This window comes from Bufo bufo, chromosome 3, assembly GCF_905171765.1.
Source record: "Bufo bufo chromosome 3, aBufBuf1.1, whole genome shotgun sequence".
Classification (NCBI taxonomy): domain Eukaryota; kingdom Metazoa; phylum Chordata; class Amphibia; order Anura; family Bufonidae; genus Bufo; species Bufo bufo.
In genome coordinates, this window is record NC_053391.1 from 671,177,566 (window position 1) to 671,204,081 (window position 26,516).

General features: G+C 46.3%; 1 protein-coding gene across 2 annotated transcripts in view; it reads left to right on the top strand.

The window, feature by feature from the left end:
- The window catches only part of NOX4 (NADPH oxidase 4), a 260,925-nt gene that overhangs the window by 81,152 nt on the left and 153,257 nt on the right, over positions 1-26,516 (top strand). For both annotated transcript variants that reach the window (XM_040426362.1, XM_040426363.1), the window contains 3 exons: positions 2,270-2,501; positions 7,763-7,927; positions 9,241-9,303. In XM_040426362.1, the coding sequence (XP_040282296.1) occupies positions 2,270-2,501; positions 7,763-7,927; positions 9,241-9,303 (460 nt within the window). The remainder of the gene's footprint in view (positions 1-2,269; positions 2,502-7,762; positions 7,928-9,240; positions 9,304-26,516) is intronic.

A 26,516-nucleotide genomic window follows, 5' to 3' on the forward strand; every position in this document is an offset into this window, starting at 1 on the left:
CTTTTTCATCACCAGACTTTTCTGTGGCATTTTGCTTGGTTGCAAATAACAAGATGGGCAATATTAGTTTTATTTATATTTTATTTTTGTATTTTGAAGATTTTTTTATTTTATAACTGGAAATGTTCTTACTTTTACACTTGATTATTTATTGTATTTTATTGTAATGTTACATACTGCCACTACTACTTCTAATATGGTTGTGGTTTCTGTGATTATGACAAGAATGGTGCTGTATGGGCACTATTATTCATGTTAAAGGGGTTTTCTGAGATTGATGACCTATCTTCAGGATAGATTATCAGTATCAGATTGGTGGGAGTCTCAGGACAATGGCTAAACAGTTGTTTTAGGAGGCACTAGAGTGCCACAGCCCTCTCATATCTTACCAAGCACAGTGCCATCCATTGGATAGCAGCAGTGCTTGGTATCTCAGCTCAGCCCCATTTATTTGAAAAGTGAGGACGTTGGGAATGGGACCCCTGAGGTTCTAATTTAGGTGGCCTATCCTGAGGATAGGTCATGCCATCAATATCAGAGTCTCAGAAAACCCCTTTAACTATGAACAGAGCCTCTGATGGAACTTCAAAAACTAAACTTTCCCTTTAAGTGCAAGGATGTGGTGTGTTAAATAACAACTCCTTACTACTAGTGTCCATTAGGACTAGTTGCACCTATTAATCCTGCACCTACCTGATTAACTAAGACTTAACTTTTAATAATTTTTACTAATAGTACTTAAATTATAACTAGATCTTTAAAACTTCCAGCAAGTCACTGGCCTTGAAGTAACATTAGAGTTGCCCTGTCAGGACGTCGCCTGTCCAGGTTGCCTGCTAGTGAGTAGATACACATTAGTGCCTAGCTGGCTGCGCGCTGCCAGTATAGTGAATAGGCACTGTGTGATTCATTGATACTGTAATAATAGGCTCCAGTGATGTACTGTTTTAAAATTAGAGCTTCACGCTGCCCCCCGACATGTTTCGCCGTGTACCGGCGTCTTCAGGGGTTAGGGCAGTGTGCCCTAACCCCTGAAGACGCCGGTACACGGCGAAACATGTCGGGGGGCAGCGTGAAGCTCTAATTTTAAAACAGTACATCACTGGAGCCTATTATTACAGTATCAATGAATCACACAGTGCCTATTCACTATACTGGCAGCGCGCAGCCAGCTAGGCACTAATGTGTATCTACTCACTAGCAGGCAACCTGGACAGGCGACGTCCTGACAGGGCAACTCTAATGTTACTTCAAGGCCAGTGACTTGCTGGAAGTTTTAAAGATCTAGTTATAATTTAAGTACTATTAGTAAAAATTATTAAAAGTTAAGTCTTAGTTAATCAGGTAGGTGCAGGATTAATAGGTGCAACTAGTTCTGATGGAACTTAACCCAATGTGTTCTCGCCAAGCATCAGGGATTTTTTGCACCATTGTCTTAAGGAGATGATGAAGGCCCTATAATATTTGTAATTTGTTTTTGGTACTAGGTCAGAAGGCAAAGATGTGATCAGTGGTGTAGAAGAGATGACCCCTATATCAAAGATCAGACTGAGACTCTCTTTAAGATAATGGGTTTTCCCACCAAGGAAGGATCGGTCTGATATCTGTTTCCTCCTTCAAGTCCTTTCAATTATATTTGGTCCAAGTCTCCACCCTCTAGTAGGCTAATAGTGCCAGTGATTGGCCATAGTTATAATCATGGCAGGCAGGTTGTAAAGGCTCAGTAAGCAAGTTTAGTTGTAGATGGTTTTAAGGGATTTTTTGTCAACGGTTGCCTGGGTCTACCGAGAGGGAACCGGAGCATTATTGGTAAGGTAGGTATTTTTCATCATTGATTTTTGAATCTTTAAGACTGGTCAGTCCTAGGTCACATATCTCAAAAACAGGATGGAGCTAAACCGCTCTCTATTTCCAAAGACAACCATCAACATTTTGAAAGCTACTTTGTGTGTGAATGGAGACAAAGACAAAAGGTATTTGCAAAGGTGCTTAACTCTTTTTTTGCAGATTTAGCTGTGAAAGGTTTGTAGGGTGAGGGAGTATAAAGAAAATTATAATGTGATTCCAGGACGATTTTTTTGTTTTTGAAAATAGAAGGTAAACAGCAACTTGCCAGGTACATAGTGAACTTTTATAAGATGTTTAAAATCTCAAAACACTTGTTCTTTAATCACCTGAGTAACCAGCAATTCAAGTCCTCTTGAATTCAAGTTAATTAGCACTTGAGCATACTGATTCCAGCCCTTATCCATCTTTATTTCTCTTCTAGAGGTGTGCTAAAATATCAGACTAATTTAGACGAACATCCTCCTGGCTGCCTCCAGCTAAACAGGACCATGAAGTATTACGCTCCACTTACCGAGCTTAATGGAGAGACGTATTTGCTGAATACAGAAAAGCTGGCCCCAAGCCCCTTTAATATACATGGAGAACTTTTAATTAATGATAGCACACTTAGGATATGCACCAAAGACCCAGCATTCCATTTCCATTTCCCAGAGGTGAGTGTGTTGGTAATATTTAGCTAAAAGCGGTTGTTCTTTTTTACATTTTAAACCCAGCCTGCTGTACTTCTGAAAAAAGAGCATACCTCCTCCCCACCGCGCCATTCTGGCTCCCTTTAACGGTCTTCCTGTCCCGGTCTGGAAACTTTCGGACAGATGGAGTCATGTGCAGGGTCAGAATGGAAACTTAAAGTGGCCCTAGAAAAAAAACTAAAAGTGGCCCTGTTTTGTAGTTGATGGAAGGCAGAGCCAGCAATGCCATATTGTGGCACATTATACCACCCCAACAGAGCCAAATACCACAGTTCATCACAAGATACTGCCAGCAGCACAAAATACATCCCCAAAAACTTCCAATGGCCAGAAGTGAGGAGGGCTCAGGTGGCCCCCTGGACATCGGCCCAGTGGGAAAATTCTCTGTAATCCGCCCCTGGTCATGTGAGTCGCTGCAGCCAATGGCTGGCCTCAGAGGTAATGTGTTCTCAAGGGGCACATGACCCAGGAGTGATGAGCCACTTAGGAACATGTCACCACTGAGGCCAGTCGTTGAATGCAAAAGCACATTTGACCCCCATCTGTCTGTTTAGTTTATAGACAGGGACCGACTAGAACACCAGAGAATGGATCCAGGGACTCAGTTCAGATCACTTGGGAGCAGGTGATTATGATAAGACATAACAGGCTGGGGTTGAAATAAAAAAATAAAAAAAAGTATAAAAAACAAATATTATTATTGCAATTAATAAGGAAGATTGAAAATGCTTATTTGAGAACTTCCAGAGTCCTTTACCCCATCTTTGCCATTTGTTGACTTCCAGTTCGGCCTAAGGAACCATATACATTACTTAGACCCAGCTTTTCAAGGATATAGCTGAACATACACATTGATGATCGCCTGAAACTACACATTTCAGCCAGCGATCTAATGTGTATACAGCTATCATGACTCTTCCCTGATGGCAGATAATGGTGGAAAGAAGGCTGAGGCATACTGGATTTCCACATGCTCGTTCCTTGCAGTTCTACAGGACATTAACCACTGTCTGGTAGCAGGTTATTTCTAATGTCCCATAATGGTATATTCAGGAGGAATAATTGATGGTCAAACAGCCATTTAATCAACAGTTATCTCAAGTATGGCCATCTTAAAGGCTATGTAAACTTTCGGAGGCAATTTTTTTAATGATTACGTTTCACTCATTTTGGGCGAAAAATCTTTTTTTCAATTGGTCTTTATTAAAAATATTGAGTCATTCTGTCACAAAAGGTTAAATGTCCAGCAGTGTGAATGATACTTTTAACTTTCACTTTGTGCAGGTCATCTAATAACCCTTATCTCTAATTTACTGAGAGGTCATAAACACTTAAAGCCACATTCTTATCAGTAAGATAAGGATTGAGCTATAATCAGTGTTTATAAGGTCAGAGAGCAGAGATAAGGAGCCGTCAGCTGAGCTGGCTAAAGGAAAAGAGAGAAAATTTTGATCCTGCTAACTAGAGGAACGCAAGGCTATACAGAAAAAAAGGCTCCATATAAGATGAATTAAAAAAAAAAAATTTTAGCTTAAAATTGAGTACAATACAAGAGATGACTGGCAGCAGTCACACCAGGTCATTATCTATCTCAGTTAGTAATATTATTCAGATTTTTCTAAAAATAGGTTTAATGTAGGAAAGGGAAATATTTAAAGAACTGCAGCTTATTAGGCAATGTATCTCTTGACTATCCAGCTGTGCACTGTATTTAGTGCAGCCAACAGTCACATTAGATCATCCCCATGCAGTATTAATCAGATTTTTTCTTGTTATTTTTTTATGTAGGTACTTTAATTCATGAAATGCTACTAGACGTAAGAAGTGTGACCCTAGAAACCAAAAATGAGTGATTTGGTTAGAGCACTTTCCATTTTAGCCACAATATACACAATGGAAATTGAACTTGGAGCCAATGACTATAAAACATTTTGGATGACACCCTTGAGTTTCATCTGAGGTCCACGTATTGCATTCAATGTGGACCTCATGTTTACATGAGTACATGGCCACTTATGTGCAAAGGGTCCATATGGGGAGTAGGGCAGAGGAGAGGAGTGGTGGTGGCACTGATTGGTGATAGTAGTTCTGACAATGGCTATGCTCATTCTAGTGCTTCCTGGGCCATGCAGTGATGGCAGGGATGCACCCTTTTCCCTTGTCGAGCACACCCTGGTATAGGGGCCCCTGCCTGGTGGTGACCTAAGTGTTAGATGGGCAACAGGAATCAAGGTAGGTCAACAGGAGTCTGTAATGGTTACATGGACAAATGACTAGGCCAGCTTGGTTAAAGTAAAATACTGTCTCTCTTTTATGATGGGTGGTACAGAACAAGTAATGGGCAAAGTCCTCAGCTATATCACAAGGTAGGCTTTTCCAAAAGGCTGGTGGTAATTAGGTGGTAATTACTATGATGATCTTCCCTGAGTCTCTTTCTATACATGCAAGTAATCCTCCCAACTGACCAAAAGTACGGTAGTGCAATCTTTTTCTTAATATTTCTGCAATGCCCAACTGTGGGATGCAGTCCTTCAACAAATGGCCAATCTGTCTTAGTAGTAAGAAGGGTTCCAGAAGCAATATAACCCAATCTATGTGCAGTAAAGTCTACAGCAATAAACAGCCGTTACCTTTCACTGACTTTATTGTTCTTGCACTTTCCCTTTTAAATTGTCCTCAACCTTCTATATAAGTTAAATGCTTCATTCCCTCAGAGATTGGCTCTTAGTACAATTGTTATTCTGGCAGCTTTCCACTCACAGGGATGGTGTTTCCCTGGATAGGGATTCTATTCAACTATTCTGGTTTACACACCAGCAACTACACATGTCCTCTTTCTTGGCTTACTTGTTAGCAGCCCTCTAATTAAGAGGGTGGGACCAGCCCACCGCCTGACCACTGTCTCTAAGGGCTGCCAGTTAACTAGTGCCTTCCTATACATAGCCTTTTGGAATACAAGTGCATAACAAAGCCACATTAACCATGTGTACTACTGAAAGTGCATTATTGGTACACATTAACCTTTATTGTAGTGAACCACATCACAGTATAGCATTAACTTGTCTCACAATAAACATTTTGACAACTTTAGCACTAAATCACCAGGTCACTGCATATGCATGGTCACCCTCCATTATAGCCCATGTGTGTTACAGCAAGGCAAGTTTGGCCATTTCTGTATCTCCCTTATTCCCTAATGGACTGTGTAAATGTCTATGTTGCTACCTCTGCTGCAAACTGTGGTCGTGACCACTGAACCACTGAATTGGTAGAAGTCCCAGAAATAAAACTTGGCCCATCCTATTGACATTCCGCAATGTATGTAGTGTGGAAATTCAATAGTATTGCTGATGATAACCACACAGACATACACAAAAAACCCCATCACATACGGTACCAAGAAGAAAAAGGAGAGCCACAGGCTACAGATTAAGGCCATTGGCTGCCTATTCCTGGTATTACAAATAATGTGTCTATTATGATTGTGCAGTAAAGTTCCAAAGATATGGACTCAATGCTGAATAATTCCACACAGTTCTAATAATCAGAATAATTTCTGACTTAGTCTTTCTGAAATGTTTCAGATTGAACATACGTTACATTCTTGAGGTCAAAAAGTTAATTTGGGAGCTGAAGAGACACATATTACAATCAGATAGCTGAAATAAGGTCTTTCAGAAAACTTTCCTAAGTTCTGTTCCATTAATTCTGATGTTGTGTCCTATTACATAGGAGAATAGATTAGTCTAAAGAAGTTTTGGCTACATGAAAGTGGCAAAACTTTTTAATTAAGTAATTAGAAGAAGAGCCCAGAAGGGATGAGTCAGTGCTGGACAAAATGTTAACTTCAGGTTCCAACTTTAAAGGTTTACTCCATTTTATAGGAGAATAATAGCACTCAAGAGTTTGGTTGTTTATATCCTAAGTGATTGAAAATGTTAAGTGTGAACTGAGGTTGACTAAAATTACAGCGCATAGCCTTGACTTCTCCATACAATTGACTTGGTTTGCCTGAATATTTTTTAACTAGGAAGAAGGGTCGAAGAGGCTTCCAGAAATGTGTTGTGACACTTATTTCAAAATAACCAACACAATCCCTATTGGATCCCTGTTTCCTACAGGCATTGTCTAATGCTCACATACAATGGCTTGTATGTAAATGACATAAAAATTGTTGAAATCTGTTGAGATTTCCATGACTGGTGTTCAACCACTCAGGCGACTAGGGAGCTTTCTTTAAGACACCTAGGGCGAGGCCTCACCTAAGTAATCCCCACCCAACTGATAGCTTTTGATGATCCAACTGGTTCTTCAGTCGGTCAGTTTGGTCTCTATAGGATCCCTGTTTCCTCCAGTCATTGTCTAATGCTCACATACAATAGTTTGTATGTAAATTCCATTAAAATTGTCGGGATCTGTTGAGATTTCTATGACGTGTTCAACTACTGAGGCGACTAGGGAGCTTTCTTCAAGGCAACTAGGGCGAGTCCTAATCCCCACCCATCTGATAGCTTTTAAAGCTTCAACTGGTTCTTCAATTGACTCTGACATCATTACTTCTTACCTGGGACCTTAAGCAAGACTGTCTTCCCCTAGTGTGACACCAGAGCTGAAGTTCTTAGTTGCAGAATTGTTATTTTCATATAACAGTCCAGGGTCTAAAGAGATGTCAGTATACTTGGTTCCACTTTGTGGAGCTCAGTGTTGTTTTGTTTTGTTTCCTTTTCTCTATCGTCAGAAAAAGTAGACAAGATAACAGTGACCTTCAACCTCTTCTGTTCAGACTGAAGATGCTTGAAGTCTGTAATTTTCCAAGGAGTGTGATGTTATAGAATTCAAACACTCCACCTAAATTGAATACTGTATCTGGAGAAAGACCATTTTCCCCTCACCCATAGCAATAGTTATTGATAATCAGTTTCTTGAGCTGATGTCATTGGTAGGGCAGTGACATCACTACTCCTAGTGTGGGGTCTTAAAGGCTATGAACGACTACTACCAAAAATGTGGTGCCATTTGATTTAGTGTTTCAACCATACTTTACTCTATGACATGTCTCATTAATTGGGGAAATTTTAGAGATGTCTACAATTAGAGTAAAGAGTGGACTTTACCTCACATCTCTTACTCAAGTTTACAGAAGAGGTTACAGCATGGCACTCACGCTGTGCCATCTCCTTGGCTCTCCACAGAGACACTCTCTCATCTCATCTTTATCTCTCTAGACATGGCTGTGGATTTCAGCACCTTTATGCTTGTACTGCGCTGAACGATTATATCGATACTTACGGAGCACTAAGCCGGTGACCATCACCTCTGTTATACACCATCCATGCAACGTCATTGAAATCCGAATGATAAAAGATCATTTTAAAGCAAGACCTGGTCAGGTGAGTAAGACAAAAACCTTTCTTCCATATATCTCAAACAACGCCAAAAAACAGATGTGATGCTCTCTTTTAAGGTCCAATCTTCTATTACTTGGAGGGCAATATTATTATACAGTATCTCCTCCTATGGATGTATAACAACAACCTTATGGACATAGGGTTGCCATTTACCTGGCATTGAACCAGCTTAGCTGGTAATGAATACCAGTAGGCAAATGCTGTTACTGCATTCTTACCAGCATTTACAGTGCCTTGAGTATTCATACCCCTTGAACTTTTCCACATTTTTCACGTTACAGCCACAAACCTAAATGTATTGTATACATGTATAAGCGTAAAACAGGGTTAGGTTATAAGAAAATATCCCAAACTCTGAACATCTCAAAGAGCACTGATCAATCCATCATCCGAAAATGGAAGGAGTATGGCACATCTGCAAACCTACCAAGACATGACCGTCTACCTAAACTGAAAGCCTAGTCAAGGAGAGCACTAATTAGAGAATCAACCAAGAAGCCCATGGTCACTCTGGAGAGTTGCAGAGATCCACAGCTCAGGTGGGAGAATCTGTCCGCCGGACAACTATTAGTTATGTGATTCCCAAATCTGTTTTTTATGGAAGAACGGCAAGAAGAAACCCTTTTTTGAAAGAAAGTCATAAGCAAGTCACGTTTGCAGTTTGCCACAAGCAGTGTAGGGGACACAGTAAACATGTGGAAGAAGGTACTCTGGTCAGATAAGACCAAAGCTGATGGGAAGATGGATGGAACTAAATACAGGGCATTCCTGGAGGAAAACTTGTTAGAGGCTGCAAAAGAGACTGCAGAGACTGGGGCGGAGGTTCACCTTCCAGCAGGAGAATGACCCTAAACATCCAGCTAGAGCTAAAATAGAATGGTTTAGATCCAAGCATATTCATGGGTTAGAATGGCCCAGTGAAAGTCCAGACCTATATCTCATTGAGAATTTGTGACAAGACTTGAAAATTGCTCCAATCTAACTGAGCTCGAGCTATTTTGCAAAGATGAATGGGCAAAAATTTCAATTGAAAGCTGAACTTGAATCCCAGTAAAATCTAAATGAGATTATCCTAGGTGGACAAGACGTATGAAAATAATCAGTTACTCAATGTATCTACTTCCCTGAAGGTCAGCACTTGTGGGCTAAATGTTGAGACATTCTGTATTAGGTCCTTAGGTACAGGACCACTATACCATTCTATCTGAGCAACGTTCCTGTAGTTGCATGTTTATTCTGTAATCGTGTATACTTTCTGTCTTATTATCCTGTAATTTTGAATACTTTCTGTCTAGTACATCATTCTACAGTGTCCGAGAGTGTCTGCACTGGAAAACCACCCGTTTACATTGACTATGGTAAGTACTTGTTCATTATTTGGAGAGATTGATTGCTTGGATGCTTTTGCGCCCTATATTGCCATTCGAATTCCAAATAAAACTCTCATACAATTCCTAAATCACATTTCCTTACACTGTTCACATTATGCTACATATACTGTCAATCTAATGCAGCAATATAGATCAGTACGAAGGAGGAGACAGAGAACACTGGTCGGCTGTGATTTAAAGGGGAATTCCCATCTTGTGATGTGAGGATTGCTAGGATATATCATTTTATTTATTATAAATGAAGGTCTCACCCCTGGGACCCTTAAGATCCTGAAAATGAAGGGTTTAGAGCAGATCCTATTTCACTGTTTTTCCTTGCATGGCTATGCCCCAGACACCTGCTGTGCATTGAACTGAAGCCTATATGGACCCCCATAAATTCTAAATTTATGTTTTGGCCAGAAGTTCCAGCCAGAAGAGGTAAAGATGGCAAAAACTTGGCAGGAACAGGGCTAACCACCCTGTTCCTCCCCTCTTGGTAAGGGTACGCTGGTTCTGATTTCTGTTAGCAGAAGTAGTTGAATAGTAGCTACAGTGAAGAGAGGAAGCACACTGCAGAGCTCCTGCTCCTGGAAATGATATTTAATTCTCCAGAGAGACCAACACCTTTGAGCTTCCAGAATGCAACTGAGAGATCAGACAGCAGAGTGATCAACAAAATCCTGCATTACAGATACTGCTGCAGCTGAGGGACTACAGCTCAGACACCCATCACTCAAAACACCACTAGGCCAGTTAAAGTTTGAATCTGAATCTTACAATGGACACCTATACTCACAAGTGCATCAAATACAGTCATCCAACCTGCCACCATACCTCCTTAACTGGTTCCAGAAACTGCCCTTTGAATGTGCCGCTACTGGATGTACAGCGAGTTTTATTTTGTGCTAACTAAAATGAGACTGTTATACATTCATTTCCGGACTCCTCAAACTACATCTCCACTGCCCCGATTCACAGGGAGCAATGGCCTGAGGAGTACACCATGACACAACACTTCATCAGGACCATTATCACTACCATTCTCTGCACCGGCTCCTTGGGGGCTTGCTGCAATAGCATATCCTAGCAAGGATTCTGGGCTATCAAATGGAAAAGTCTATACAAGCATATAAACCCTACTTGTAAGTATTGTAAATGACCGCATCCTGACAGATGCAGATCCCACTTTAGAAGAACAGGGGTCTACTGACCCTTATTCATAGAGCTACCTTATGCAACGCTACCTGTTCTCCTGATAGAGGGAGGTCCCAGAGGTGAAACCTGCACCTATCAAACATTTATCGCATATCCTGCAGATACCCTATTATTCCTTTATTCCATAGTACTGTATATGTACGGCATTAGCATGCAAGAGGGGATGTATGGAGTTGGCTCACGTACTGAGCTCACTTCATACATGGCGGGTGCCAGTTGTCTAATAGAGTAGACACCCACTGGCAGTGAACAGGATTGGCGATGACGCCGATCTTGGTCATTTAACCCTGTAGATGCCACTATCAGTAGCAACTGTAGCATCTGTGGGGTTAGAGAGAGGGAGAGTTAGAGAGAGGGAGGGGGCTCTCTCTCTCTCTGTCAAAACCCCAAAAACTTTGGTGCCATTTTTTTTTCCAGTTTTACCCCATAACATTTTTCCCCGTTTTCCAATAAAAGTTATGGTAAATTAAATGTCATTAAAAATACAACTTTGTCCCACAAATGTAAGCTGTGTGAGCACAAAATTAAAAACAGAAAAGTTGTGGCTATTGAATGGAATAAAACGAAAACCCAAAAACAAAAATCGGCCTGATCCTTAAGGGGTTAGGGAAATTTGACTCCAAAATGATAACGTGGCAAATGCACAAAATAAATGTCCCCTGTTACATACAGAACACTGATCATTTGCGATTCTTAGTCATGCAGGCCAATATTAATGCAGGGTGCAGAAAACCATTGCCTAATTGATAATGAATAGTGAGTGTTTTAAAATGTAATTATTGTTATTTCTGGATCCGATTTAGAATCTTAGAAGGAGTCCTCCGTCCAGATGTTGTTTATAGGTCATTGTTCACCCGGAGGCTGCTCTAGGTAACCGTTTTGACAGTCCATTCTTTATGGCATTACTCATTAGGCAGCAACCTGCTGCAATAACACTTACTCAACAGCAGACATCCAGCAGTGTCAAATACACAAATGTACTTGACCAACAATATTTATTGACACTAATGGATCTTGGAACAGATAATCTAGATTTATTACATTATATTTAGGTTTGGGGAGTAAGGCTATTTTTATATAAGGCACATATATAACATGGTCACCCATTGCGTTAAGTGAGAGTCATGTAATACCACATGTCTCCAGCAGTGGCCACTGTAGGCGAAACGTGTTGGTTTCTCACAGTTTTTCTGCTGGACTTGCAGCGATCTGCTGATCACCAGCCGGTATGCATAATGAGAAGAATTTTTCCTGATGGGACAATCCATTTAATGTTTATCCATGGATGCAGCAAATACAGTGCGTACAGTAAATCGCAACAAGACTTGAAGATATGTAAGCCTATCATACTGTCCAAGAGAAACCATGACCATCGTGAAATGGCTCATGGAAATTTCTTTAGTTGAGGTTGCCCTGGTTTAGCAGGCTGTAGACTGCCATTTTCCATCAAGAGTAATATGGTAAAAAAACAATGACCAACCTTCTACCTAAACTATACATCCCCATGTGGGTCATGGTTTCCTTAGCAACTTGACTCTAATATTTAGTTTAACTTCTTCTCAACTTTAAGGGGTTTAGTTTAAATTCTTCTCAACGTTAAAGGGTTTTTCCAAGATTTTAATACTTATCACCTATCCTATCACCAGTATCTGACCAGGTTCAAGACCTGGGACCCCAACCGATCAGCTGTTTGAGAAGGCAACGGTGTTCACAGTGGCCTTCTTGCAGCTTTTCCTAGGCCAGTGACGACACGTTCATTGGTCAAATGTCCTAGGCACAGCTCAGCCTCATTTAAGTAAATGGGGCTGAGCGCGATACCAAGCACAGCCACTATACAAAGTACAGTGCTGTGCTTGGTAAGCTGTGAGAAGGCCACATCGCTCACAGGAGCTCCAGTGCTTTCTCAAACAACTGTTCAGTGGGGGTCCCGGGTGCCAGACCCCCATCAATCAGATACTGATGACCTATCCTGAGATTAGGTCAAAGGAATTGTAAAAAGGTACAAGGAATCATCGTAGATGATAGGTATGTGTCACCGAGGTTTCTGGCCTCTGTGGAGTAAGGGTCCATTTACATGTCCGTGGTGTATTGCGGATCCGCAAATTGAAGATCCGCAATACCCCCGGCTGGCACCCCCCATAGACTTGCCTATTCTTGTCCGCAATTGCGGACAAGAATAGAACATGTTAAATTTTTTTTGCGGAGCCGCGGCCCGGAAGGTTCAGGGCTAAAACCCAGAAGTTCGGGGCCACGCTCCGGAAATGCGGATCCGGAGAGCACATAGTGTGCTCTCCGCATCTCTTCGGGTCCCTTAGAGAATGAATGGGTCCGCATCTGTTCCCGATATTGCAGAACGGATGCGGACCCATTTGCGGACGTGTGAATGGACCCTAAGAGCCAGTTTTCTGTGTCAGCAGCAGTTGCTGTTTGACACCTTGCTGTATAGTATGGCTGTAAATAGCTGATCCGGGACAGTTCTTACTGGGAGTAGTCAAAGTGCTGGGTGGGTGACTACTCCCCACGGTCCAGGCCGGGTTTTGACAGGCCTATAAAAAACAGCCAGCAGTGTCAGGTGTGTGGATAACTCCTCTCTGACACTGGAGCTGTGTAAAACTCTGCTGAACGCTGAAGACAGTGTGTCGGGCAAGCAGGCCGCCTAAAGCCTGCAGGTGGACTTTCTGAGGCTGAGCATTCAGCCGGGTGTGGATTAAACACCCAGGATCAAAGGTGAATGTTTTTTCTGTATGAACTGTTTTCGGAGTGAACTAACACCAATACTGAAAATGGACTGTCATACTGTGAACACTGCAGTTTTTGAGTTACAAACGTGTCTTTGCCTCTATACTGCACCTGCTTGTCCTGTCTACCAGAGTGAATTCTCACAGTCTTAAAACCTCGGAAAACCCTTTTAAGGGGTTTAGAGGTATCAGTAGTACCTGGGTCATTGTGCCCAAGGGGATCCATGCTTTGTATCCTGGCCTAGGGACTTCAAGTTACATTACATCTCTTCCCAACACGTCCCAATCGTTCCTCCAATTCCTACTCACAGCATCTATTATTATTACAGAGCAGTTTGACAAGGTCATTTCCCTAGGTAATCGCCTCAGTTATTCTTTTGCCTGTTGGTGATCAGCCAGTGATCATCCGATTGCCATAGGCAGGCTGCTGAAACCCCCCAGTGATTGCACATTTTTTTTACTACAGTGGCCACTAGAGGAGATATGCTGTACTACATGGTGTGCATTGAAAAAGATGTGCAGCAATGCTATACAGACTCCTAAAGAGCAGAAGGCACTCTTTGAAGTGAATAATAAATTGCCTTTCTTGCTAATAGGAGGTGTTCTCAAGCATTAGACCCCTTCTGAGAAGGTGCTGATATGACATCTGAACAGATTGTCCTTGTAGGACATTCCCATTCACTGTAGCCTTATGGTACCAGAGTTTTCATGATTTTGCATGGAGTGTGGCTTTAAATATTGTCTACTTCTGCCCTTCTGTTCTATAATTTATGTGAATAGGCTAACAATTGCTTCAGAATGGGCCTCCAGGTCGAGTATGCCAAAACTGTAAATTTCCCAAGCAAAGGGGCATTAAAAGTGACTACACGAAGAATGATAGATTTCCTGTAAAAACGCAAACATCTGCTTTCCGAGTCTGGCCAATTTGCATAATCAGACATGCGCTAATTGCAAGGGGCTCTGATTTAAAAGCCGCTTGATGTATACGCTGGACGTGTTTTCTTCCAAGAACACGGGTCATTTAACGGCCTCCCGTTTTGGATTAGGCAATATATTCTCCCATCTTTAATCCAGGCTTTATAGATTACATTTATGGCTTCATTTAAAGAGAATTCCACAGAAAACTGCAAACTCATAAATCAGCATTATTGTGCTTATTATGGCATATGTCAATAGAAATGCTATTTATTCCGCTTTAGGAGCAAATAAATGCTACAAAAAAATAATAAAAACTTGCTTACGGGACACAAATACAATATATTGTTTGTTGTGAACTGCAAGATCAGGAGTAGAGATGAGCGAATATCTCATTGGTTTGTTCCGAATTTGTTTGCGGCAAATCGCGTAAAAAAAAACGGCTATTTCCTGGCTGCAGAGAGCCTTTATAGTGGTGTAGAACACTGTGATTTGCAGTAACACGCATAGGGAGTCTGCTGTGATAGTGAAATAATACTGTGAGTCAGTATGACATGCAGATGACAGGTGTCGCTCTTAGAATTACTGCACGCTTCACTTATTTGGGCAGTCACAGGGCCAAAACTGACCAAATAACTCAAGTGTGAACTCAGCCTTACAGGTCAATGTTAGGGCCAAGAAGAAGCGCACTCCCTTTACACCGTTGTCAGCTGATTCCACATAGATGTCTACAGAACCTGTTCTATTAAAAGCTTATACAAGTAGAGCCCCCCCGACAGAGTGGAGAGGGTGTCAGCAGTAAGTTTGTGTTGACGTCACAGATTATTTTGCCCTTTCTCTGATCCGTCAGAACAATAACCCCCAAAAAACGGATCCTGTCTGTGGAGCATCCGCCTTCACTCGGTCAGCATTTGGTCAGTAATCCATCAGTATTGCTAATGCCAAAAAACTGGAGTGGATCCAAAACACAGATGACACATGAATGGAATATTTGCATGTCTTCTGTGTTTTGTACCCACTCCTGCTTTTGGCTACCAAGTCATAAGCCAATTCTTATGGGACCATACAGGCCTTACAGCTGCTACACAGACAGGATCCGTTTTGTGTCTGATCTTTCCTTCCTTCTGACAGATCAGAAGAAGGGTCAAATAAATGGATGATGTCAGCCAGGCCGAAAGGCAAAATAGTGACCCAGTCATGAAGTGGGAAGGGTGGGAACAGCATGAGAAGTCCACAGAGTGGCCCTATGTCATAGTGGTGAGGTGGAAGCAGCATGAGAAGTCCACAGAGTGGCCCTATGATAGAGTCTGGAGGTGGCGGCAGCATCAGAAGGAGGCCACAAAGTGGCACAATGACAGTGTGGAGGTGGCGGCAGCATCAGGAGTGGCACATGTCACAATAACAGTGTGGAGTTGGCAGCATCAGGAGGCCACAGAGTGGCACATACACAGAGTGTGGAGGAGGTGGCAGCAGCAGCAGCATCAGGAGACCACAGAGTGGCAAGGTGATATAGTGTGGAGGTGACAGCAGCATCAGGTGACCACAGAGTGGCAAGGTGACATAGTGTGGAGGTGACAGCAGCATCAGGAGACCACAGAGTGGCAAGGTGACATAGTGTGGAGATGACAGCAGCATCAGGAGTCTGGAGGTGGCGGCAGCATCAGAAGGAGGCCACAAAGTGGCACAATGACAGTGTGGAGGTGGCGGCATCAGAAGGCCACAGAGTGGCTCATACACAGAGTGTGGAGGAGGTGGCAGCAGCAGCAGCATCAGGAGACCACAGAGTGGCAAGGTGATATAGTGTGGAGGTGACAGCAGCATCAGGAGACCACAGAGTGGCAAGGTGACATAGTGTGGAGGTGACAGCAGCATCAAGAGACCACCGAATGGCAAGGTGACATAGGGTGGAGGTTTAAGCAGCATCAAGAGACCACAGAGTGACCAGGTGACAGAGTGGGGAGATGGGTGGCAATACGAGTACCAACTGAAGATGGTGGGTCAAAGAAGGAGCAATTGGCATCAGATGTGTGTTAAATAAGGGACGTGGCCCCGGTCGTGGTGCTGTTGGAGGAGCTCCTGTTGCAGGGAGAGGACGTGGTCGATCTGTGCCAGCTACACGCACAAGTGAAACACCTTCCTCAGAGTAGGCGACAGAACCTGCAGCGGTATTTGGTCGTGTCTAATGCTGCTCTACGAATGGAGAGGCCTGAACAAATACAGGCGATAGTAGATTGGGTTGCTGACAGTGCCTCCAGTTCCTTCACATTGTCTCCCACCCAGTCTCCTGCTGAAAGATCAGAGTTGGCACCTGCAGCCGATGTCCATCAGTCTTTCACCTCACCCCCTTGCAAATCAGCCAAGCAGTCTGAGCCCCAAGTCATGCAGCAGTCTCTTCTGCTTTTTGATGACTCTGTTAGCAGGGTTTTCCAGGGCCATTAACCTATCCCTGCCCCAGAAGTGGAAGAGATTGAGTGCACCGATGCCCAACCACTTATGTTTCAAGATGAGTACATGGGAGGACCATCGCTGCACGTCTCGGATGATGATGAAACACAGGTGCCAACTGCTGGGGCTTTCGAAGGTGTGCAGACCGACAAGGAGGGCAGGGGTGAAGACTGGGTGGAAGATGATGTGGAGGACAATGAGGTCCTCGACCCCACATGGAATCAAGGTCATGCGAGTGACCTATGTAGTTCGAAGGAAGAGGCGGTGGTCGCACAGAGCCACCAGCACAGCAGAAGAGGGAGCAGGGTGCAAAAGCGGAGCGGCCGTCCCCTAGACAGTACACCTGCTACTGCCCACCGCAGCAAGGGACTGAGCACACCAATGCCAGCTCCAAGGAGTTTCCTGGCGTGGCAGTTCTTCAGACAATGTGCTGACGACAAGACACGAGTGGTTTGCACACTGTGCAATCAGAGCCTGAAGCGAGGCATAAACGTTCTCAACCTGAGCACAACCTGCATGACCAGGCATTTAAGTGCTAAGCACGAGCTGCAGTGGAGTAGACACCTCAAAAACCAAGAAAGGTCTCTGGCTCCTCCTGCTTCCTCTTCTGCTGCAGTCTCAGCCTCTTCATCCATCTCTGGAGTGACAATGCCACCTGCCACCCCGCAAACAGAGGCTCTGTCAGCAACACCACCACCTGGGTTACCAAGCATCTCCATAATGTCCCACAGAAGCGTTCAGCTCTCCATCTACCAAATACTGGAGAGGAAGAGGAAGTACCCCCCTACCCACCCGTGATCCCTAGCCCTGAATGCCAGCATTTCTAAATTACTGGCCTTTGAAATGCTGTCATTCCGTCTGGTGGAGACGGATAGTTTTAAAGACCTTATGGCGGTGGCTGTCCCACAGTACGTCGTGCCCAGCCGCCACTATCGTGTTTCCCCGAAAATAAGACATCCCCCGAAATTAAGAACTACTTCCAGTTTTGCCTCTTGCTGTAATATAAGGCATCCCCCCGAAAATAAGGCCTCCCCGATAATAAGGCCCCCCGGAATATAAGGTCCCAGAAGTTACTGTAAGGCGTCTGACTCCTCTGGATCGTAGCGGCGGGCGCCGCCACGCAGCTCGCTGATTGGCGGCAGCGAAGCCAGAACTGTTCAGGCGGTGCGAGGTCTCTTTAAATCAGAGAGCCCGCGCCGCCGCCAGGACAAGCTGCCGCCTGCTGCTCGCTCTGCCCTGACGGAGTCTGGCTGACTCACATTTAGACAGTGAGTGAGTTGCGCAGCGCAGGAGTCGGGCACATTGTGTGGAATCTGGCCGGCACTGACACACAGGGGTGACTGAGGTAGGGTGGGGAAATATCTGATAAAGTGGGGGATGTCTGGTGAAGGTGGGAGGGGGGAGAGACTGTTGGTATTCAGGAGAGGGCAAAGGAGAGCTAGGAACTGGGCCGGCACCTCTGCCTACCTGTAGCTCCACTTAACTGAAAACTGAACCAGTTAATAAACACACAGGACAACAGGTAACCTTTAGCTGGGTGATGATCGGCCACAGCTTATTTATTTTAAACTGCAAAACCAAAGAACATTATCTTGGAGCGGTATGCCAACCGCCGGACTCCCATCGGGCAAGTACGCCATCAGCCATCTCCAACACTCCGCTGTATCAAATGCCGCCAGCTGTGACTTCATATCTCAAATCATACCGCCATTCTTAAAAGAAGAAGACAACGTAAATATCTTAAAACAACGGTTCTACATGTTCCCACACCTTCTTTCCAACTATCTCTTTTATTATCATTATCACTTTATCTTTTTTTTTATTTTTTATAAACCCCTGGAGAAAAACCAGAATCCCCAAGGAAACTCCACGCTGACACTACCCATTCAAGGGTGGGAGGGTGGGCAACTCGGCTTCCGCTGACAAAGAGGAAGTGCAGCAGCAGGGGAGGGGGTTATATACCCTGGTTAGAGGGAGGAGACATATCCTACTCCCCCTATAGTGACGTGTCACCATAATTCCATTAACTCCTTAGGTACCTAGAAACATCGGGCAAGGTGCTACACATGACCCAAGGCTGGGAAGGGGGAAGGGGGACCACCAGTCCCTAAGCACCCTCCCTAAAAAGTCGGGCGCTTGCCAGACTGTTGGTATTTAGGAGAGGGCAAAGGAGAGCTAGGAACCGGGCCGGCACCTCTGCTTACCTGTAGCTCCACTAAACTGAAAACTGAACCAGTTGATAAACACACAGGACAACAGGTAACCTTTAGCTGGGTGATGATCGGCCACAGCTTATTTATTTTAAACGGCAAAACCAAAGAACATCATCTTGGAGCGGTATGCCAACCGCCGGACTCCCGACGGGCAAGTACGCCATCAGCCATCTCCAAGACTCCGCTGTATCAAATGCCGCCACGTAGGAGACCCGCAGCCTTAAACAGGGCTCCGACCACGACCCAGCAAAACATGGCCTGTTCAATACCGTCCTGCAAGCCGGAAATAAAGCTGTCCAAACCAATCTCTGTCAAGTGAACACCATCGGGCCTCATAAGGGACCTATTATCACCTTCTAGTTGGCGATGTCTCACCACAATTCCCCCACGGGACCGCACAAACCGAGACATGCGGGAATTGACTGTCCTCCTACATTTCTCGGCAGCCTCGGCATCCCTGGCGCCGTGCCAAACCACCCGAGGAATGATTTCAGACCATACCAGCACCATCTCAGCAAAAATAGATGAGAACCTCTCAATGTCAGAGCGCATGAGGGTCATGAGCTCAGCCAAAAGTGATAGGCATAGGTCATTGCCACTGGCATGAATGACAAGAATCACGGGACCCCTGGAATGAAAATCGATATCTACCACCTCAGTAAGAATCGGTGACCATTTGAGACCACGGATACCCCTCCAGGATACATCCACTTCACGGAATCCCAGCATCCGACCTCCAGGCCTGCACTCCGCCCTTTGAGCAATGTTTAGAGACATCAGGCCAACCACAAAGGCGAAAGAAAAAGGCTACCCCAGACAACCGCCGCTGCGCAACTGGTGCAGACACACCCATGGATCTAAGTTTGAGCAACCATTCCACTGTCACCTCCAGACGAAGGGAATCCTGTGTGGAAACGTTCCTCTCTCTCCTACCCCTGATAACCAGTCGGCCCATGCCTTACCGTGACCCCGCCAGGTCGCTGGAGACACCGAAGCCCCTACCAGGGACATCAGTTGGTGGCCACCAAACGCCATAGGTGCTCCAGACATTCCTTCCCGATGCGCTCCGCTTCCGGAAGCAGCTCCCGAAAAACCTGCCAACGAAAACGGGAAAGAGCATCAGCAATACTGTTATCAACACCGGGAACATGTTGAGCCCTGAAATAGATATTATGCTCCAGACAACGCAATACCAAATGTCGCAACAGCGCAATTACCGGAAGGGAAGAAGAGGACAGGCGGTTGATACAATGGACCACACTCAGATTATCAGACCAAAAGCACACGTGGTGATCTGAAAGGTCGTGACCCCAGATCTCCACCGCCACCACAATAGGAAATAACTCCAGCAACGTCAAATTCTTACAAAGGCCCTGAGAGCGCCACAAATCTGGCCAGGGGGAAGAGCACCAATCCTTGCCAAAAATTGTGCCAAAACCGCAGGAACAGGAGGCGTCTGAAAAAAGGGACAAAACCGAATTAGGCATCTCCTCAGAAATAACACACGTGTGCCCATTGTACGAGTGCAGAAACTCCTGCCATACACGCAAGTCGGCTTTCAGGGACCTCGTCAGGCGAATGCGATGATGTGGGGACTTAGCCCCCCGGGTAGCCAATGACAAACGCCTGGAAAAAACACGGCCCACGGGCATAACACGACATGCAAAACAAAGCAAACCTAGCAATGATTGAAGCTGTTGGAGGGTAACCTTACGCACTGCCATCTCGACAGAATCAATTTCAATGCCCAAAAAAGACAAAAAAGACGTGACAGGACCCTCAGTTTTTTCTGCTGATATGGGAACACCAAACCTAGCCATACAGGACAAAAACGTATTGAGGAGAGAAAGACAACCATCCCCCGATCCCGGGGAAACAAACAAAAAGTCGTCCAAATAGTGTATGACCGACGAGGATAAAGTCTCATACCTGACCACCCATTCCAAAAAACAACCAAACATCTCAAAATAGTGGCAGGAAATAGAACACCCCATGGAGAGACAAGTATCATAATAAAACAGACCATCAAAAGAACAACCAAGAAGATGATGACAATCCGGGTGAACAGGCAAGAGCCGAAAAGCCGATTCAATGTCCGATTTCGCCAAAAGGGCGCCACGATCTGCCTTCCTAACCAGCGAAACCGCCCGGTCAAAGGATACATATGACACTGAGGCATCATTCACCGACGAACCCTTGGGGTGGGATAAGTGGTGTATGAGGCGAAACTTACCAGGTTCCTTCTTGGGAACAATACCCAAAGGAGACTAGGGAACGGAATAGATTGAAACGGCCCCTTGACTCTACCCAAAGACACCTCCTTACCCAACTTCTCACGAAGAACCTCAGGAAGCTCCCTAGCAGATCGTAAATTATCGGAATAAACAGGAAACCTACTCAAGACAAAAGGTATAAAGAAACCAAACGTGAAACCAAAGCGAAGCTGGGAGGCAGCCGCCTTATTGGGGTAAATGTCTAACCATGGTGACATCTCTGCTACGCTCACCGGGGTCCTTAGGGTCTCCCGCACCGGGGGGCTTGAAAGGTCTGGATGGGGGGCGAGAGCACTGGTTAGCGGCGTGGTTGCCACCACAGGCCGAGCATTCATGCTTGTATTTGCACAGGCCTGCGTATTTGCAATGGCCTTCGTTGAAAAGCCAGCATGCCCCGGGGCGGCGAACGGCCACTGGCCCTTGACCAGAAATTGCTCCGGAACCAGTGGCCACACTAGGAAAGGGGGGCTGACGCTGAGACACCATGAGGCGAAGCCAGACATCAGTAGCCTTAACGCCCCAACCTACCTCCGGATGTAACGCTAACTGCCGCCGGAATTCTTCATCATATCTCCACCAAGCGCTACCGCCATGGGCTCTATAAGCGCTATAAATAGTATCTTGGTAGACAAATAATTCCGAACAGCGGTCAGGGTGACGCTGACCCATAATACATCCTAACACCGAAAAGGCTTGCAACCAGTTATTAATGGTCTTAGCGACCCTGGGTTTTCGATCAAACGGCTTATCAGGAAAACGCCTCTCCTTGTCCACCGTATGCTGATCCACTGATATAAGAGACCAAATGTCAATATATTGGTTGGACCAGATTTTCTCTCTCGCCGTGTCATCCAGATGACAACCCAGGGGGCTAACACCACAAAAGAAAGAGTCCTTATATACTCCCGCTAAAACTGGGGCACGTGACAAAGAAGGAGAAGGGGCAGGAGAAGGGGACATCTTTGAAAGCAATGCCTTGAGCAACGACTCCATATCCGCACTAACCCCCCCTCCCCCCCATGCCCCGGTATATTGGTACTCACCAGGTGCGTCAGTCGCCAGAACCGAAGAAGGACCGGGTACCGGGATCTCAGTCCGGGGTTCCGTCACTGGGGCCAGGCTGGGAGCCCTGGAAGCATGACTAGGCACCCGCCTCTTTCGTTTTGCACCCGCCGCCCGACCAGACTCCTCAGATGCGCCCGTCGATCCATCCGAAGATGACGGAGAGCGCCACCTAGAGGATCTGGAACTCCTGCTGCTGCTAGAAACCCTGGAACGGTGACGGGACTGTCGTCTGCGCGCATGGCGATGATAACGCCTCCTACTGCCTGTGGATGATGACGAAGAGCCAGACATCTCCCTGCGCCTGCGCGACTTAACGCTGCTCCCAGGGGTTTGGGGCGGCAGGGGGGGTTGAGGCAGGAGGGAAGGTTGAGGCAGCTGAGGAGGGTGGGATGGCAGAGGGGGGGGCGGCAGCTACCATAGGGGGCTCTCCCAGTGAGGAAGCAGGCCCCATTAAGCCAGCCTGGCTGGCAGCAATCAAATTTGGAGCAACCCCTGTGCCCCCTTGACCATTATTCACAGTACCAGCCTGCACTGTAGGCTGAGAAAGAGGGGGGGGGGGCGGGGGGGAGTCACACGACTCAACGCTGCCCTGTGCTCCCATGATCCTATGTAAGCTCGCCTGCCACGCGCTGACTAATTCTGGTGCGGCCGGAGGTGACGACACCGGAAGGGGCGGGGCTAAAGCGCACTGAAGCGCCGAACTAGAATCCCGGCCGGACGGAACAGCGCATGCGCGGCACCGGGAGCTGCGGTGAGTGCCTGAAGCCCTATGGGGGGTGCGGGGGGACTATGACCTAAACGGGTGGGAGGGCGGGTGCACCGGGCGGACCGCCGGCCTCCGTGAGAAGCAACGGCGCTGCCTGCAGCTTGCGGCAGCGCCGCCACATTCCCACTCAACGCAACAGCAGAAGAGGGCAGAGGGGAACCAAGGCTGCTCAAAAAGGAACGCAGCCAGCCCTCTCCCCCTTCAGAATAACTCGCCATAAGGGCCTCCCTCAATGAAGCGTCCCTTGCGGACATCTCTGTACGGACAGCCAGACCTACCAACTCGGCTTCCGCTGACAAAGAGGAAGTGCAGCAGCAGGGGAGGGGGTTATATACCCTGGTTAGAGGGAGGAGACATATCCTACTCCCCCTATAGTGACGTGTCACCATAATTCCATTAACTCCTTAGGTACCTAGAAACATCGGGCAAGGTGCTACACATGACCCAAGGCCGGGAAGGGGGAAGGGGGACCACCAGTCCCTAAGCACCCTCCCTAAAAAGTTGGGCGCTTGCCAGACTAAATAATCCACTGCCTGCTGGCACAGGGGAGGGGAGTCACTTAAAATGACACAGGGGGATCAGAGGGGGGAATCAAAATGACACAGGAGGATAAGAAAGGGGTACTAAAATGGTAATCCCCCCTTCGATTCTCCTGTGTCATTTTGATTCCCCCCTCTGATCCCCATGTGTCATGATAAAATACGACATCCCTGAGAATAAGACCTAGCGCATCTTTGGGAGCAAAAATTAATATAAGACACTGTCTTATTTTCGGCGAAACAGGGTACTTTTCCAGGCGAACCATCTCTTCCCTGCACAACCAAGTGGGGGACAAAATCAGGTGTGCACTGCGCAACGCTATCTGTGGCAAGGTGCACCTCACTACAGATACGTGGACCAGTAAGCACAGTCAGGGACGTTATATCTCCATAACAGCACACTGGGTAAATGCAGTGGCGGCTGGGCCTGAGGCGGATAGCAGTTTGGTGCATGTCCTTCCACCACCGAGGATTGCAGAGCGCTTCAGTTTGCCTCCTGTTGCTTCCTCCTTCTACTCCGCTTCCTCATCCTCTACCGGCTCCTCATCCGGTCAGTGTAACACCTTCACCACCAACTTCAGCACAGTCAGGGGTAAACGACAGAAGGCAGTTTTAAAACTTATCTGTTTGGGGGACAAACCCCACACCGCGCAGGAGCTGTGGACGGGCCTTGAACAACAGACCGATGAGTGGTGCCAGTGAGCCTCAAGCCCGGCCTGGTGGTGTGCGATAATGGGCGAAATCTCATAACAGCTCTGGGACTAGCCGGTTTGACCCACATTCCTTGCCTAGTGCATGAGCTGAATTTGGTGGTGCAGAGTTTCCTTAAAATTACCCCGATATGTCAGAACTGCTGCATAAAGTGCGGGCCGTCTGTGCGCGCTTTCAACGTTTTCACCCTGCTGCTGCTCGCCTGTCCGCCTTCCCGCTCACCGCCTCATATGCGACATGCCCACAAGGTGGAACTCCACCTTGCACATGCTGGCCAGACTTTGCGAGCAGCAACAGGCGATAGTGGAGTTTCAGCTGCAGCACGCACAGGTGAGTCGCTCGGCGGAACAGCACCACTTCACCACCAATGACTGGGCCTCCATGCGAGACCTGTGTTCCTTGTTGCGCTGTTTCGAGTACTCCACCAACATGGCCAGTGCCGATAACGCAGTTCTCAGCGTTACTATCCCACTTCTATGCCTCCTTGAAAAAACGCTGCTGGCGATGATAGAAGAGGATGTGGCACAGGAGGAGGAGGAGGTGGAGGAAGAGGGATCATTTCGTAGGGTTTCCGGACAGTCATTCAAGTGGCTCCGAGGGTGGGTTCCTGCACCCACAAACGCCAGGTACACAATTGTCCAGCCAGGGCACAGTTCTGGAGGATGAGGAGGTGGAGAATGAGGAGGAGGAGGAGATGAAGGAGGAGGAACCATGTTCACAGCAAGGTGGCACCCAGAGCAGCTCATGGCCATCACTGGTGCGTTGCTGGGGGGATACAGAGGACACAGACGATACACCTCCCACAGAGGACAGCTTTTCGTTGCCTCTGGGCAGCCTGGCACACATGAGCGATTAAATGCTGCAGTGTGTCCGCAACGACCGCTGAGTTGCCCACATTATAACTTGTGCTGATTACTGGGTGGCCACGCTGCTGGATCCCAGTTACAAGGACAACGTACCGTCCTTATTTCCCTCATTGGAGCATGATCGTAAGATGCGCGAGTACAAGCGCACGCTGGTAGACGCGCTGCTGGTGGCATTCCCACCTGACAGCGGGGGCACAGTGGAAGCACAAGGCGAAGGCAGAGGACGAGGAAGAGGTTGCCAACGCAGCTGGGGCACCGCCAGCACCTCAGAAGGCAGGGTTAGAATGGCCGAAATGTGGAAAAGCTTTGTCAGCACGCCACAACAACCAGCACCACCAGCTGATATTGAACGTCCTAGCAGGAGGCAGCATTTCCCCAACATGGTGGAGCAGTATGTGTGCACACTCCTACACGCAGGGCCGGGCCGACACAGAGGCTGGGGAGGCTCCAGCCTCAGGGCGCAGCCTGGGGTGGGCGGAAAAACAAACCTCTTTTCTTTTTTTTTTATCACTTACTTGCCAGCAGCGCAGCGCTACCAGGCGCCCTCCCCAGCCAGTGTTCACTCTAAGCTGCGCTTGTAGATAGGAGCAGGAGGCTGCTGATTGGCCAGTATCAGCTAGCTGCCCTGCCATTGGTCCATCCTTTCACACCCCCTTCTCTCTGGAGCTGAACACAGCAGGAGGCAGGCGTTCTCACAGTGGATCATGTGACCATGAAGGAGCATGTGACCAGTGACGTCACAGACCTCCTTCTAACAAATCCATTCTAGCATCTACCCAGCATGTATGGCAGGACTCTGCTGAGCAAAGACCATGTGCCCAGGTGAGGTGACCACAGAAGTGCCCTAGCATCTGTCTGCTGCTGGAAGCTCAATGTGGAGCTTTATGAATGTAAAAACTAAGATACCCAAAAAGCTAAACAAAGCCCTGCTTGTCTGCTTCTGACCCTAATCTTAACACATAACGTTAATTTGATTGCAGTGTACTCTAACACCTAAAGGGATTTTTTTTAAAGCCTGCTGTTTCTCTAGGTGACCTTATGCTGATAGTAGTGTTAATAGAGTCTCAAAGGTCTGTAAAAATAGGGTAACTGCTTTTTTAGACCCTTGAGACTCTATTAACACTACTATAAACATAAGGTCACCTAGAGAAAGAGCAAGTTGTTTTAATTATTTTTTTCCTTTAGGTGTTAAAACATAACTTATTTGATTGCTTGAACACCTAAAGGAAATCAAATAAAAAACCTGCTGTTTCTCAAGATGACCTTATGTTGATAGCAGTGGTAATAGAGTCTGAAAGGTCTATAGAAGCAGTTACCCTATTTTTACAGACCTTTGAGGCTCTATTAACACTACTATCAACATAAAGTCATCTGAGTCAAATGGCAACAGAGTTGAAGATTACCGCCCTATATCGCTGCTTTATGCAGACTATAAAGTAATTGCAAAGGTTC